The sequence below is a fragment of the Rattus norvegicus genome, chromosome 11, assembly GCF_036323735.1.
Source record: "Rattus norvegicus strain BN/NHsdMcwi chromosome 11, GRCr8, whole genome shotgun sequence".
NCBI classification, from domain to species: Eukaryota; Metazoa; Chordata; class Mammalia; order Rodentia; family Muridae; genus Rattus; species Rattus norvegicus.
Genome location: NC_086029.1, coordinates 47,470,300 through 47,486,855, shown reverse-complemented (window position 1 = coordinate 47,486,855; position 16,556 = coordinate 47,470,300). Strand labels below are relative to the sequence as shown.

General features: G+C 47.5%; 1 protein-coding gene across 8 annotated transcripts in view; it reads right to left on the bottom strand.

Moving 5' to 3' along the window:
* Positions 1 to 7,822: 7,822 nt before the first annotated feature.
* The window catches only part of Dyrk1a (dual specificity tyrosine phosphorylation regulated kinase 1A), a 118,210-nt gene continuing 109,476 nt past the window's right edge, over positions 7,823 to 16,556 (bottom strand). For 7 of the 8 annotated variants that reach the window (XM_039088026.2, XM_039088031.2, XM_063270304.1 and 4 more), the window contains one exon: positions 7,833 to 11,059. In XM_039088026.2, the coding sequence (XP_038943954.1) occupies positions 10,439 to 11,059 (621 nt within the window). In that variant the 3' untranslated portion in view covers positions 7,833 to 10,438. Of the gene's footprint in view, positions 11,060 to 16,556 lie in introns of all 8 variants that reach the window. The other variant, NM_012791.3, reaches the window with a different exon arrangement.

Sequence of the window (16,556 nt, the reverse complement as noted above, 5' to 3'; positions counted from 1 at the left end):
TATGTACCAAATACATGCAGAATGGCAAGGTGGGAAACAAAGGGCACTGGATCCCCTGGAGTTGGAGTTGCAGGTGGCTGTGGGGCCGTGTGGATGCTGCAAACTGAACCCGGGTTCTCTGCAAGAGCAGTAAGTGCTCTCAAGTGCCGAGAAGTGCTCCCGGCCGCCTGAACTGAGAATGTACACCACTGGCAAAGACTGTGTCCCTTGACATGGCAGCTGACGTGTCTCTGACTCCTGTCGCCAACTCAGCATGATTAAAACATTGTGACAGGTGGTTCAGTCCCATCTGGAAGCCATGTGAGCATTCTGGGTATGGCGAGCATTGCACTGAGCACCACGGCAATGGCCGTCTTTAACACAGCGTCTATGACTGCCCACAGGACACCCTCAAGGCTGGGTGGGATGGTTCTCAGGAGGTGCTAGAGCACAGTGATCGTGGAAAGCTAACTAAAGGGGTGACTCACCTACCCAGGCTGCCATGGTGTGGTTGTTTTAAGTTGACCAACACTCCTGTAACCCCTCCGCACACACAGTGCTCCAAGTAAGCCCAGTTAACTTGACGGTTCGGTAAGCTGGACTAAGGTAGAAGTTTAGTCTGTCGTGCCCTACCTGGAGTGAGGAGACATTTCCTGTCTCCCTAGGAACAAGTCATGTAGCTGCGGAAGAGTGCTGTGTTGTAGCACACGAGCACTTGGGTGCCACTGACCTACACCTGCATCAATGCAGGTCTAGTGATGGCATGCCATCTCCACGGCAACCAATCAGCCACCATCAAGGCAGCAAAATGACCACAAGAAAGGGTAGCTAAATTTCAACATTTTGTTCAGATGGTAAGGTTAAAGTTAGCATTTGTTTCAATGTTATTTCAGCCATTTAGAAATGTAAAACCCATTTGTACTTTGGTGGGCCGTACAAAGGCTGAATGCAGTGCTGTAATTTGCTGATGCTTAAATCTTTTGCCAGGGGCAGGCAGCTGAAGCCAGTTCACCCCAGTCCTTCAGAACTCTCCTGCTCTGAAAGGACCCAGCACACCACTAGGATATGTGAAGGAGACAAAACAGGAAGGGGCCTTTGATGGCTGCTAGAATGTAGTCAATCTCCCTCAGCCTTACCTTTGTCTAGAATCTGGTGCCCTCTAATTCTTTACTCACAAGGCACAGCCCTTAGCACTCTCAATGCCAGCCTATGTCAGAACTCTCGGGCACAAGGAATGCTGGGAGGCTGGTGTGCACATAGGCAGGGGGCTGTGAACGCTGGGGGAAATGTAGCACTGAGAGGTTGTACCAATGATCTCAGGCTGCTGCCACTCATACCCAGCACAACAATGTGTCAAGTGAACCCCAGACCCAGTGGGATTATGGGCTGAGGAAGGGAGAGAATGAGCCGGAGAAAAGGGAAGGGGATGGACAAGATTTAGAGACACTCTCAGCGTGGATTCTTCGGAGGCTTCTGGAGGCTCTTTTCATGTCACAGAGAGATGAAGAGAGCATGGGACAAACCTGTCCAACATTCCTACTTCCACAGCAGACTTGTCCAAACCCTGTACATCATTCTTAGCCCACAGAGGAAAGCCTCTGTCGATGGACACTGCCATTCTCAGTCATGACTGACGGGTCTCCACAGCTGGAAGAAACACCAGCCCAAAGGCTTTGATGTGTGCACTTCAGAGTCTTCCTGGAAATTTGGAAAGAGGCCTAGACAAAGGCAGACACTCCCTTGTCAGATGGGTCATCCTCTCCATGAATTCTCAACTTTCCACAATTCCAGAGGAGGTCTCTTGAAGCACCAATGTGTACGGGCCAGTGAGACGGTTTGGTGGGTAAAGGCCCTTCCACTGAGCCTAACGACCCGAGTTCAATTCCTGGGACTCACTGGAGTCCTCTGACCTCACAAGTCATGGAACATGAGCCCTCACTCACATGCACACATACAAAACTTAAACTTTTTAAAGCAAAAAGAAACCTTTAGCAATGACTTCAACCTGCCCTGAGGGGAGGCTATGGAGGCCACTCTCAACCCTCCATTTGCTTCACAGCTCGATCACACACACACACACACACACACACACACACACACGCACGCACGCACGCACGCACGCACGCACGCACGCACGCACGCACGCACCCCTACGTTCGGGCCTTTGCCCTATCTCCTGTAAATCATGAGACTGCCACAGGCAATGGTGGAGAGGAATGGAGTTCTCTCTCCCTAGTTTAATCAAACAACAATTAAGTTCAGTTCCCTTCTCTTGTTTTTCCACCTCTTTGGGAGTACAGGGGAACTAAGGCAGTGGACATAAGCACTCACTGTGCCCTTGACAGTCCTGACCTGAGAGTACAGGATATTGAAGGTTAGCCTGCTTGGAGCACACATTCTCAAGACTCCTGTTTTATCCCTCCAAGTTCCTGCTCTCTAGCATTCGTCTTTTTAAGGAAAGCCAGAATCCTACTGCCTCGGGCCCAGTTCCTTTATCCCATTTGATGTCTGTCCCTCATGCTGTTCTGGCTGCACTGAGAGGCTCCTTTTCTCCTTCCCACTCTAGCACTTCCCAGGGTCTGTCAACTCCCCTTCCACGGCTCAGGACTGCATGACAGCAGCTAGGCCCTGCAGTCACCTGCACAAGCCCACCCTTCACCTCAGGCCCTGCTCACACTGGATGCATTAAAGCACGGCTTACTCAGGGTCCTCGTTCCACCGTGAGAGCAGGAGTGCACCAGTTCCTTCTTCCTGGCCCTGGGCCTTTCCCGTGCAGTTGGTTGTTAACCTACTGTCCTGTGCACAGCCTAGAGTTCCTGCCTGTAAGACATGGGTTTGTCCCTGGGACTTCTTCACATTTTTTTACGGTTCTGTTAGCAGTGTAAACCCTCATGCCTTCTCCATTTCAGTGTCTTCTGCAGTTAAGTGGGGTAGATGTTTCAAGTTCACTCCCTTTTAATCTTTCCAGGAAAGCAGAGATCTGGTCTTGTTGCTTGGATTCCAGTTCAAGAGGCAAGTGGAAACCTAACTCGGCCAATAATCAGTGGAGTCTGAGGTTGTAGTTTGTAGCTGGTGGTCCCCGTGGAAGCTGCACTCCCCCACACCCTACACCCCCACCCACCACTAGCACGCCCCTCTGTTTTGAGTTCCTCCAGTCTCTGCAAATGTTAAGGCTACCGTGACTGCATGAGTGTCAGGGAGAGGCCTATTCTTCCAGTACCCAACCACCCATGAGAAAACAGACGCTGAGGAACACGTACCGTATCCAGGTGAGAGCTGGTGAACTCAGTGTAGGCCTCAACAGTCATCTCCAGCCCTGTTCCCTGCTACCCACCTGCTGGTGGCACTGGCACTTGCTGGGCCAGGTCCACACCACAAGAAGGTTATCTCTGGGCTGCAGAGGTGTGCACACCTACCTGGGGTGATCACGGCTGTCATGGGGCACAGGTCTGAGTGACTTACAAGTAGAAAGCTGTCCATGTGGTTCTGCCCCCCCAGAGGCAGCTCACGCCTCCTCTGGACAGTATGGTCTTGATGCACCCACACTGCTATAAGTTGTATGCTCTGACGCAGAGTGCACTCACTCAAGAGAGTGGCCCTGTGGCAAGCAAAACAGGAAACGGGACAGGCACATCTGTAAAGCTAATTAACTCCTCAGAAAGGACAATGGCAGCAGCTAACCTTGCTGCTTTTAAATGGCACTGTCTGCTCATGAGCTCAAAACACTAAGGGGCTGAGAAGGCAAGGGGGGAGGGAGGAGGGTGAAGTGCTTACTGTGGGAGTGTGAGGGCAAAACCCCCAACCCCAGAAACCATGTGAATGACACATGCAGGTGTCTGCAATCCTAACTCTAGGGGTGGGGAGGGGGGAAGGGTACAGACAGCTGGATCCCTGAGCTGGCTGGCCAGCTAGTCTAACTGCAAAAGCCAGCCCCACGTTCAGAGAAAGACGCTGTCTCAAAAAATATGGTGGTCAGCATTAGAGAGGCAAATATGCTGTCAACCTCTGACATGAACACCTGCACACAAGTGTGTGCACACACATATCCCTGTGCATGCATGGACATGAACACCTACACACAAATGTGTGTGCACATACACACACCCTACTCACACACACATTTTTTCTGTGATTAAATCAGGCCTGTTTCTCTGAAGGCTATAGTGAGTGAGTGGCAGTGAAGGATCACTGGACACAGAATTCCCAGGGCCCAATAACAATGCTGGTTAAAGAAAAAAATCAGTGTGACCCAGCATGGTGACATGCACCTTTGACCCCAGCTCCCAGGAGGCAGAAATAGGCAGATTTGTGAGTTTGAGGCCAGCAAGTTCCAGGACAGCTGGAGATGTCCAAAACTAAAGAATCCGTGCTGGTCCTCATTACTGTCGCACAGATGAGAGGACCAAGGGAACAAAACCCCAAAAGCCAATGAGCTTCCCAATTGCAAAGCTGACTCCATGTGGCAACAAAGCCAGTGAACACAGACGATCCCCAAGCAGGCTGCTCCATACTCACCTAATCCCGATATACTCATGTGGGAAGTGCAGGCTTCGCTCCTGCTCCAGAGCCAGGCTCTGGTCAGTCCAGCTGCTTCCTGTACACTAGGCACGAGCTGATGCTGAGACTCCTGCTCGCTTCAGCTCACTGACACTGCACAAAATGCTGCACACGAACAGAGCGGGCGGCTCTGTTATGCAAGCATGAGGCTGAAGAAGGAATCTGCCAGGAGTGGCTGAAGCTAATAGGCACTAGTTAGGATCTGAACCCATCCATGACTCCAGCTAAAACTTGTAACCACAACACAAATCTTCAGCCCAGACACTGGGAAGAGGAAAGTCCACTGGTTTTAAAAGGCCAGACAACTGAGATACAAGAAACCAAATCCCAGATCATTACTGGGAAAGACTGAACATTGCCCCCTCATGGGATGTCTGACACTACTGAGAAGATGCCACATCCCAGCCACCTACCTCCATAAGCAAGGTAACATAAGGGACCCTGTGAGCTCTGTGCACTGCACGCCTGAAAGCTGCCTTGCTTGTATTACTGAGGCACGAGTCTTTGTGTGGAGACAGTAAAAAGCCCAAGGATGCTCTTGATCGGCCGTATGCCTCTCCTTGCTCTCTAGTCATGCCTGGTTGCAGGTTCAACTTCATCAGTCAAACACTGGGCAGGGCTCACGTGATTCAGCAAAGATTCCTGACTTGTTTTTAAACCAGTAGGTACACATGTAACCATCTGGTAAGATCACAGGTCGATCAAAACCATCCCTTCCCCACAGCAAATGGTACCCCAGCACTGCCTACGCCATATCCCTAAGCTGCTTCCCTGCACACACGTTGGCTTTCATGTAACTCATTCCCATCTTAACCTGCCTCCACGTTACTACTCTGTAATGGCTAGTGAGAGTGAGCTGCCGACTCATTCTTCTAAGACTGTCCTGAAAAGACAGCACTTCTAGTGGCTGGAGATGGCTCAGTTGAGTACTGGTTGCTCTTCTAGAGGTCCTGAGTTCAGTTCCCAGCACCCATGCAGTGGCTCACACCCATCCGTGATGAGCTCTGGTCCGACCCTCTCGTCTATGTCTGTGTGAAAACAGATCATTCTTACATAAAAATAAGTATTTTGTAAAAAGCCAACACTTCCAACCTTGGGCAGGCTCCACTGGGTTAGGCCTCTCCTCCCGCATGGGCCGGGGCAGGGTGCCCACTGAACACACCTGCTGGGCCGCCACCCACTCCCAGAGTCGCCACACTCTATGATGCTGGCTTCGGGTGAAGAATTAGGGGACAGCTGAAGGGATTTATGACTACAAGAATAAGAGAAAAACCTAAAGGTAACAGTCTTACAAGATGTAATTGGGATGATGATCAAATCAACTGCAGTTTTCCAGACAGCGTGTAGGCAGCAAGGTCTGCTTGGTGCTTTTGGAATGCCCCAATCTGAATGATCAGAGCATTTTCCTAGGACACTTGGCAAGCCAATCGCCACCCCCACCTCCAGGCCCTCGCCTCCCATGTTCAGAGCCCTGATCTGTCCTTCATGGCAGGCCGGTGATTTCTCCATCTTCGTGGTGAGTTTGTGCTTTGTCCCACACTCAGATGTAAAGGTATTTTATTAGCTAGCATGACTCCTTTCTGAGCACTGTTCCTCGAACCCAACCCAGCCTATGGAGGGTAGGCCAGAGATCTGGGTCAAAGACCTATGTGTAGTCCTCTCATCAGGGTGGGGGGGCAGGGATTCAGGTGAGAGTTTAGCATGTGCTACAGAAGCTTTTCAACTGACAGGAATGCAGGCCAGCAGCTCTCACCTTTCCCAAAGCTGTGGCCCTTTTAACAGTTTCTCATGGTGCGGAGACCCCTCAACCATAAAATTATTTTTGTTGCTACTTAACTGCAATTTTGCTGTTATGGATCAGAAAGATCTGTGTTTTTAGATTTTAGGTGACCCATTAAAGGCCGATAAACCCCCAAAGGGGCCCCAGGCTGAGAAGCCGCTCATTTACAGTTACTTTGTGCTTACATCAGTATCCGGTTGAAGAAAAGCTTGGTGTCAAGATTGAGGAGGAGACTATGTTGGAAAGTGACCAAGTGCTTGTGTTCTGCCAACCTTAATGGTGCTACAAACCCAGTCCTGACCCAGAGCAGCCTGGCTTACCTTTCCTGCTGACAGCTGCCGACACCTAGGGCCTGGCAAATAGAGTATGAAGAAAAGACGAGCAGGGGCTGCCTCCTGGGTCTGCACACTGCCAAGGCCCTCAATGGCTTGTGTGCTGAGTGCTGAGTGCTGAAGTCAGGCTGCAGGAAGCACTCTGCTCAGGTGACCTTGCGGACGTACAACACTGCTGTGTGGAGCTTCTGCACGCTCAGTCTCCACCTCTAGGCTTCCCTCACACAGAGCGCTGAGGTCTGGCTGTGTGTTTAGAATGAACCATGTGATCTACATCTCCAGGACAAAAACAGATGTAGGAGAGGAGTCTGGAGCTTGAATTCTCAAGGAAAGTGAAATAAAAGCAGACCACTCTCACAAAGCAGTGCCTCCCGCCTGTCTAGTGTGTCCCACTGTTAGAACATGACATTTAATGGCAAAGAAGTGGGAATCAAGGACAGTGACACAGTTCTGAGGCCTTAGATTACTGCAGCTTCATTAAAAAAGGAAAAAAAAAAGTAGTTCTACTATTTATTAGGTATAAATAAGTCTTGGGTTTGTTGTCCAGTATCACAAAATAAGCTTGTTACCTAACTAAAAAAGGATCCTGTAACAAAAAGGCAGTTAGTTCTCTGTTCCCACTCAGTGTCCAGAATCACATTAGTGTCTACCTAAGTTTCTTACCTTCTGGAGGTCGCTCAACAGACCCTGTGCAGACTAACTGAGAAGAGAAGGCTGTGGGTTAGAAACTGCCTGAGCGTGCATGGCAGGGGTTCCAGGCTGTGTACAGCAAAGTGACTACTGTGTCCCCCAGGGAACAGAGTTAGGGAGGCAGCATTCAGCTCTGTCCTTCACCCTAACAGGCCAGAGCCTCAGGAGAAGTGCAGGGTTCCCACATGCTCTCAACACGGAGACAGTACCACATGGGAGCAGCAACTGAACATGATAACCACTCACGTCAAGAATCCATTTTAAAAACCAAATCATCTGTTAGACCTCCAATCTTTACTTTCAAAGACACTTGAAGCCGATGCCTCTCTGCCTCACACGGCTTTTCCCTTTACACAGGTCGCTAAATTGTGCCTGCTTGACCTAACAGACCTGAACTGCTTCACTGCACAGGAAGATTGCTTGTTTCTTTTTTACTGTTTACATTTTTTCCTTAAGTTAATTTTTAAAAAAGCATAGTAAAGACTCTGAGGACAAATTATTCAACTGTTTATCATACATAAGACCGCATGACTATAATACAAAGGGGGTCTTTTTTCATTTAACGTTACAATATACACAGCAAGTCCGGACTAGATCTTACAATCTGAACACAGGCATTTAGCCTCTCCATGCTGCTCATGTTTACAATGCACAGAAGTCCTGTAACCAAACTGTGTAGTAAAGCACACAAAACTGGACTGCAACATAACACAGTATGCAGAAGCACTGGATTCTGTGGTTTTCTTTATGTAAATATCGGTTTAAAAACTGCTTTCTTTTTTGGTGCTTGCTAAAATGTGGCAACCAGCACAGAAAGAAAAAAGAATGACCTGAGCCACGTGGTGTGGCCTGGGCTCCGCAGCCGCAGACGCTGATCCCTCCCAACAGTGCTGTGCTCAAGAGGCCTCTGTACGCAAACTCTCAGGAACTACCAAGTTCAAAACAATCCACAGGCGTGACATTTAATTACAAAATAAATATGGATTTCCTGATTAACACCCCAAGTGTCTGTGTTTATAGAAACGGGGCTCTCCGAGTCTCCACTGCACTCACAGAGCTTGGGCCTTTCTGTTGTCAAAGTTTACATTAAAAAAAAAAACCTCCTTTTGCTCAGGGAAAAAAAAAAGTGACCTAGTGAGCCACATGGAGTTAACCAATAAAAAGTAACGTGGCGTTCTGCTGAGTTGCTTCCAACAGGTTATCGGCAGAGGTAGATTACTGCTTCTCTCTAGGCTTCTTTTGATCCTGGACAGGGAAATTACTCTATCTTCATTCTCCCAATTCAACCGCCTCAGAGTATCACACCCTAAAATTGCTCAATTTAAATGTGAATACAGATTTAGCCACTGCCAGACTGTTACAGGAAGGCAGTAGTCTCCAGACACGGTGCCTCTTCGTGCCGCCTGCTCACTTCAGGTCACATTAGAGCTCTGCCTTCCTCCTGTTCCTACTGGGGACCTGCCGGGTCAGTCAAGGTCTCAAGTTCAAGTTTACAAGGAAGTTAATCAGGAAACAAGACCAACTGCTGGCTCCACAGCCTCTGGGTCCAGCATCCCTTTCCCTTCAGAAGCCTGAGCACATTCAGAATGTGACAGACAGGTGGTGTAATCTTGAATTAGATGTCAATCTATTCTGTCCAGTACACAGAGTGCTGTAAGTGGATTGGCTATGGAGTCAACAACAGTTCCAGTTTTGTTTAAGCAATAGTACAGCCATAATTTTCAACTGACATTTAAAAATGGTCTAGGTACACCTTGTGTCAAAGTGCAGAACGGCTACATTATTGGTTACAGACATCTATGTGCTATAAAAACAGCTTTGGTACAATAAATTATCAAAAAAGAAAATAAATTTTTGTAAAATTCACAGCATAATTGTGAGGCAAAAAAGCAGTCACATAAAATTCTGCATTTTAAAATGTTCAGGATGAACAGAAGACGTCTTTGTGCAGAAGAAATGGTGGAGACACCACGTGCCGAGAAAAAGCCAAAGAAAAGGTAAAAGCAGGAAGGGACACAGCTGTAGCTATTTCCGTCAAAGCAAACCACTACCTCTGTGGCCTTCAACCAAGAAGGGAGTCAGCTTTATGACACACGCAAAGTGACCTGGCAATACCTTACAATTAGTGGGTCACAAAAGTCTATTTTAAAAGAAAGGCCTCTTGAATTACCCATTCTCTGTGTTTTCAGCATTAAGGACTGTCTGCAAACGCATGTCCACAAGTGATTGCATCTGAAATGGTGGGCTCTTCTAACTCCGAGTCCAAATCCATAAGGCCAAAGGTTATCCCAAGGACCACCACTCAGACCTCCCCAGGACTGGCCACAAGCGACCGACCCGCTGATTGCTTCTCAGTGCGCCTTGGTAAGGCGAGCAGTCACGCTCCATCCCGTCGTCCTGTGGCCTCTCCGACAGGAGACCACAGGATCCCACGCAATGGCTGCTTTGCTCCTCAGTATGTTCAGACAGGAGAGTCCTGATCCCGCCACTTAGCATGCTTAGTGTGCCTTACAAACGCCAACACAATCGTCCCTTTCACACAGCTGAAGATGATGTTTGTGTGTGCTGGAGGTCCCTCTTCCTTACAGTACTGCATTTCCGTGCCCAAGTGTGTAGAGGACATAAAAACCCAAATCTCCCACCCCACCCCCAACCCAAAACGAAACAAAAGAAAACAGGGGAGAAGGGGAAAAAATAAAAATGAAAAAACCAAAACACCCTATGGGGCCCTTTATGCAAATTATGTGCAGTGCCTTTTTATTTTAAAATTAGTTGGCAAATGACCAAGACCAACAGCTGAACATTAACTTTTGTTGGATAGAAAGACAAAACCCACTGTGACCGGGAGATGGAAGTTAAATGGGGGAGGCAGAAAGAGGACACTCTGAGCGCTCCATGAAGATGGGTGGACATGGCTCTTAAAAACTTCATTGTCCCTTTGCAATCTTTTCAAGTTAAAAAAAAAAGTCAGCTTTGCCCTCTCGTAGCGGTTCAGTGTGTTAATCTCCTTCTGATTCAAGCAGCTTTGCACTTTTGTTTTTGGGAAAAAAACACCACTTCTATAAAAACACACAAGAAACAAACTCAAGTTTCAATGTAGTCACGAGCTAGCTACAGGACTCTGTTGCACACAAACTCCTGTCATGGGAGACTCTTCTCTATCAGCCCCTTGCCTCATCGTCAGATGTCCTTCAGTCATGTAATGTGCAGGACCTGTATTAGCAGAAAATTGGTATGTTGGATGTCCAGCTATGCCAGTCTCTTGGCGGGGATTGGAGTAGACGGTCAAATTAACGTCCATAGCTCCATTCTGTCCAAAGTCCAAGGTGTTAGCAGCCACTGGGCGGTTCTGATAGGCCTGATTGCCTTGATTACCAGTAGAGGAGGAAGATGTCGAGGAAGAAGTTGTTGAGGAAGACAGGGATGTCATGGAGTGGTGACTGTGGCCAACCTCCATAGAATCCTGGGTAGAGGAGCTATTTGTTGGAGAATTGTAGACCCTTGGCCTGGTCCGGTTACCCAAGGCTTGCTGTCCATGGTGGTGGTGGTGGTGATGGTGGTGGTGGTGATGATGGGAACTGTTTCCATGGTGATGATGCAATGCATTCTGCTGAGGGGCTACATGAAAGGTTGTTTCTTGAACAGGATGAGTTTCAACAGTGACTTGTGTAGGAGCTTCAGTGCCTGACCAGCCCAGAGGAGCCGGAAACTGCTGGCGCACCTGTAGGGGTAGCATTGTGACAGGGTTATCAACTGCTGGCACACCTGAGGGAGCAGCACTGTGACAGGGTTATCAGCACGCCTGAGCACAAACACTCACTCACTCACTCACTCACTCCTGGGCAGCCCCATGTCCGTCCCTGCCCTTTCCAACCCACTGAGAGGAGCATAATATCCTTCCAAGTCAGCTTGTTCCCTGTCCAAAATCCCTTCAGCGCATCCTAGTGTGCATAAAGTCATCCTAAATCCTGACACCATCTTTCAATCTTCCACTGCTGTTTCTCCAATATTTCTTTACTTACGTGAGTTCCAATCAGCCCAGGTCTTCTTCCCACCCCTTGACCTGAACATATGCTTTCAGGCTTCTGAACTCACTGTTTCCTCCTGGAGAGAATGCTTTCTTTTCTAATCTTCGCTTGGGTTCCGGCTGCCGTCCTAAGTGCATGTGGCAAAGGCTGCTGCCGTGCCACCCTCGCTGCCTTTCCATATCCCCACTCCATAGTCACTGCACTACACTGCAGATGACTGCACCACACGCTCCAGCCTTCCTTGCACTCCCTTAGCCACCAGCAGGACTACGGACTGAGTCTGTCTAGGTCTCATTAAGTCTGTCTGCTGGGTACCATGCCATGGGCAACTAACTGGGCCTAGGGGGTGTAGAGTCACAACCTGGTAAGAGACCAGTCATAAATGACACACAAATGACAAATCAACACTTACTTGACTACTGTACTCACAGAGAGGAAACTCCCCACATTCTCTCAGATGCCCACCTCGGAGACTGTGTGTTTAGTTTACTTCACTCAATATGCCTCAGTCTAACAAACATCCTCTCAGTCACATGACTCTGGACTGCTGCGGTGACGGTGCTGGGGTCTAGCACAGAACTTTACCAACCCCAAGCAGGCAATACCTACCTCAGAGGAATACGTCAAGTCTTTCTTTGGTATAGAATCATCACTTGTTGTTTTTATCTGTGTTTTAGTGTGTTTACTATGTCACTGTGAGCTCTGAAAAGGCAAAGGCTATCTCTACCACCAGTCTCTAGCATAAATTGTTAAAAGTAAATATTTGATAAAAATTGTACAGAAATGAAACTCCTGAAAATCCAGTAGGGAAAACAAAACTGGCAACAATCTCATAAAAAAAAAAATTAAAGGCTGACCATTCTTAATCTACTATGAAATGCTTTAAAAATATAGCAATTACAATTTCAGATTGGAGATACTCAACTGGTAAACCGTGAACAACTGCACCAAAATCTATCGAAACACGCACGGCTCCAATCCATGCTGTCTCAGCTGAGAAATACTTGCTACTGTGACCACACACCACACAAGAGAAGGGTTCTGCTAAGGGGCAGGGCCGACCCCTGCAGCATACCTATGCTCCTAGGCAGAGAGAAGAGACCCATGTGTAGAATACAGAGACTAACTGCACCCGACTGAGCGCTCTCTGACTGACCTGAGTGGACAGCACGCTGCTTCTGAGTTGAACCCGTCAGCACATGGTTAGTTATAACATCTTAAATTACGACAGCCACTGATACACTCACAGTGGCTGCACAGAAAGTTATCTGACGCCACCTTTTTTTTTTTTTTTTTTTTTTTTTGGAGCTGGGGACTGAACCCAGGGACTTGCATTTGCTAGGCAAGCGCTCTACCACTGAGCTAAATCCCCAACCCCCAGAAAGTTATCTGACAATGAGGATGCCTCCTTCCCAAGTGACTGGTAGGCTGTGTATATGGTACAGACAAAGCTGGACACAGGAAAGAATGGGATGAGATCTCATCCTGTTATTCAGAAGCACACAGTTTTATAAAGATAAAATGGTTCTTCCTTTGTTTGGTATTTTCAGACCATAGTGGATATAGACAATGAAGTCAAGCACAGATAAAGGAACTCCAAAGCACACTTTTCCATTACTTTCTTCCTTTACTCTTTGGGGGGAAGTGTAGAAGTCTGTGCACCTACGTGCTGCTGGAGACTAATGTAGCCAGGGCACCGTGTGCTCCAGGCAAATGCTCTACCACTATACTCCAAGTTGGCAATGACTTTTAATACTCAACTTACTGAGTTGTCAGATCATGCAGAAGACAATCATGACCATAAATAATCCTTGTTACCTCACTCTGACTCAGCAATTTCATTTCCAACTCTTTCTAGGAATTTAGAACACAGACAAAATGTGCATGTGTGACTGGTGTACTTAAAAAGTTTTTATTATGATATCAAAAATAGTGAAACTGACTACAGATAAGAGAAATGCCCATGAATAAGCTATGAGCGAAATCAATCATGAAATATTTGAACAATGTAATACTGCAAAGCAGTATAAAATAAAGTTTTACTGTGATATAGGAAGAATACCAATCTACGCCAAGTGAAGAAGGATCTAGGTATAAAACTGTGCATGTATATGACAGTGTTTATAAAGAGGCTAGTGTGGGGTTGGGGATTTAGCTCAGTGATAGAGCGCTTGCCTAGGAAGCGCAAGGCCCTGGGTTCAGTCCCCAGCTCCGAAAAAAAGAACCAAAAAAAAAAAAAAAAAAAAAAAAAAAGAGGCTAGTGTATATAATATACCTGGTGAAGGTGTTTGTGTATAAATATTTTGTCTGCATATAAAATATTATCTGATTAAATACATTATCTGATAATATATAGCTAGGTTTACTTTTCCATAAAGAACATCTTTTCAAAGACATAAAAGTTACAAATACTAGTTTGTACTACACTAGCTGACATGAAGAAGAGGGCTTCTCATAAACCACCTCTGTGGTTTCTTTCTTCTTACTACATGACTGTATCAATTATTAAAAGACTGGCCAGCCAGATGGCTCAGCAGGTAAAGCCATTTGCAAACAACCCTGACAGTCTGAGAGTTTAACTCAGATTTCCTTCTGCCCCTGGCAGACATGGCGAGACGACTCCCTGAAGTGGTCCTCTGACATCCACAAGCATGCTATGGTTCCCATGCAGCCACATACATCCACACTCAACATAAATAAACAACTAAAAACAATTTAACTCAAAAAGAAAAGACTGTGCTGGGCACAGTGCAGCACGCCTGTAACTCCAGCTTCTTGAAGGCAGGAGGACAATGATCACAAGCAGAAATGCCAGCTGGGCTTGCCCAACAGATCAGTGACCTCTGTAAGGTAGGTGGGAACATATAGCTGTGCTATTCTGGGAATGACTATGTATGTTTACAGTACATAGACCATACACACATGAACGAGAGGAACAAAGGAAGGCCCAAAACACTTTACTAAGTATGAGCTGTGCCACTAAGCCAACGCAGGAAGAATTAGGAAAGCTGGGGAGGGAGACCCAGCATGGCACATCCCTCAGAGTAAAAGATCTGAGCACTTGAGTGCAGAGGATAAAGAAAGGCCTAGTTAGGGGACAGAGCACAAAGGCATTGCTATCACAGGAATCTACATGTTAGTTCCAGGTACAAGGGAAACAAGGGCTACATAAAGCAGGGAAACAGACGGACTGGAGTAGCAAAGTTCACATGTCTGCAGAGGTGCCTCAGGCTGACGAGCACTTAGACAGGACACAGGAAAGAGCAGCCGGTCTCCTTCATAGAAAGACAGGGCACACATAGCTCTCATAGTGGGAAGGCTGACTATATATGCATAAAATCAGAAGTCACGCTTCACTAACCCGAAGACTAACTCCCTGGCCCTAAATTTATGACAGCAAATGAGTGAGGTTAGAGCCATTGTTATAAAACAACCGCTAATAGTAGAAGAGTCTTCTTACTGCTAAGACTTGTAGAATGATATTTACAGAAAGCCCAGCGCAACCCAGGGGTCTCAGGAGTTAAGTGCAGTCAGGGGTAAGCAGGAAGCAATGCTTTAAAAATGGTGACTGCGATGACTGACAATAAGGGGTGAGACCAAGAAGGAAGTATGCAAGGTCATCTCAAAGCATAGAAGACAGGAACACCCTCAAAAAGAGACAGCTAAGGGAGGGGGGAACAAAGAAATGGAGAACCAAAGACACGAACTACCAGAAAAAGTAGAGCAATTCAATGCACGTGACTGAGTCAACACTTGCAAACACGGCCAGATGACAATGAGGGCAAGCATGAGAGCACTGAGCTGAGGGCTGCTGAAGACCAGGGGGAAACTCAAGAAACTGCAGGGAGGTGAGGGAGACAAGAACTAGAGGGAAATTGGCTGTATACTAGAAACACAAGGAGCCAGAGCTCATGAAGGAAGGAGGGGACATGGGCCTGGCCTTCAACAAGAAGCCCAGCGACAGCAGAGACAGGCAGGCTGTGAGAAAGCAGGTGCACAGGCATCGCCACCACCACAGAATGCCTGTATGATGAGTACCACAGCGGGAGAGTCAGGAAGAGTGTGGAGAAGTTGGAAGCATTTCACAGACAACAGGAAGAAGGGATTCTCTGAGCAATGTTGCCTCTGGTGAATAAGAAGACTGAGGACAGAACAGTATGATAGTTTATCCACAAGAACCAATCAGCCCAATCACAACAAAGGAATGACCACCAATCTAGCACAGATTTTCCTTACTCTACAAATAACCGACTGTCCTCTCGAACAAAGAATCAAAATGTAGCACAGAGTGCAGAGGGGCGTTATCTCATTAAGGTTCTGTGTTCTTGTCTGAACAGTAAACACCTCCTTCCTGTGTTTGAATGCTTGGTCCCCAGCTGGCAGCAAGTGACAGGGGTGAAGCCTCTACTGGAGGAGGCTGGCCTATGGGGCAGGTCTTGAAGCTCTAATGGGGTAGGGCTCCAGGCTCTATGGGGTAGGCCTCGAGGCTCTATAGCGCAGCCCCATTTCCTCTTTCTTGCTTGCAGAGGCTTCCTGACCCTGCCACCCTGCTTCCCCTGCCTGCTGTCACGTCTTCCCTGACATAATGTATGATTTCCTTTTGAACTGAGAGCCAGAGTCCACCCTGTCATCCTGACACTGTTTCTACCTGCGTCTTTACCATGGCAATGAGACATAGCTAAGATGGCATCTCTACAGTTCTACCCTCCTACATGCTCCACACAAACCTTAACATTACTTTATTATTACACTTATTAACGTCAGTAAGTTTAAAAAGCAAAGCAAATACTTCCAAGGTTAAAAATGCATCACAGGGGCTGGGGATTTAGCTCAGTGGTAGAGCGCTTGCCTAGCAAGCACAAGGCCCTGGGTTCGGTCCCCAGCTCCGAAAAAAAGAAAAAAGAAAAAGAAGAAAAAAAAAAGTGCATCACAAACTGATTCAGAAGCAGGATGAGGAATGCTAGAAGCCCCGAGAGGCTAACGACAGGGTCCAGACTGCACAGCTCACAGAGTAAACTCACGGTGCACCTAGAGGTCTCAGTACCTACTGAGAGGCAGGGAGCAAACTGCTGACATCCAGAAGCCGCTGTGGCAAGTGAGAAGATAAACCTGGGGACACCTGGGGGGACAGTGGAGGACAGTGGAGGGCAGTGGAGGGCAGTGGAGGGCAGTGGAGGACAGTGGAGGGAC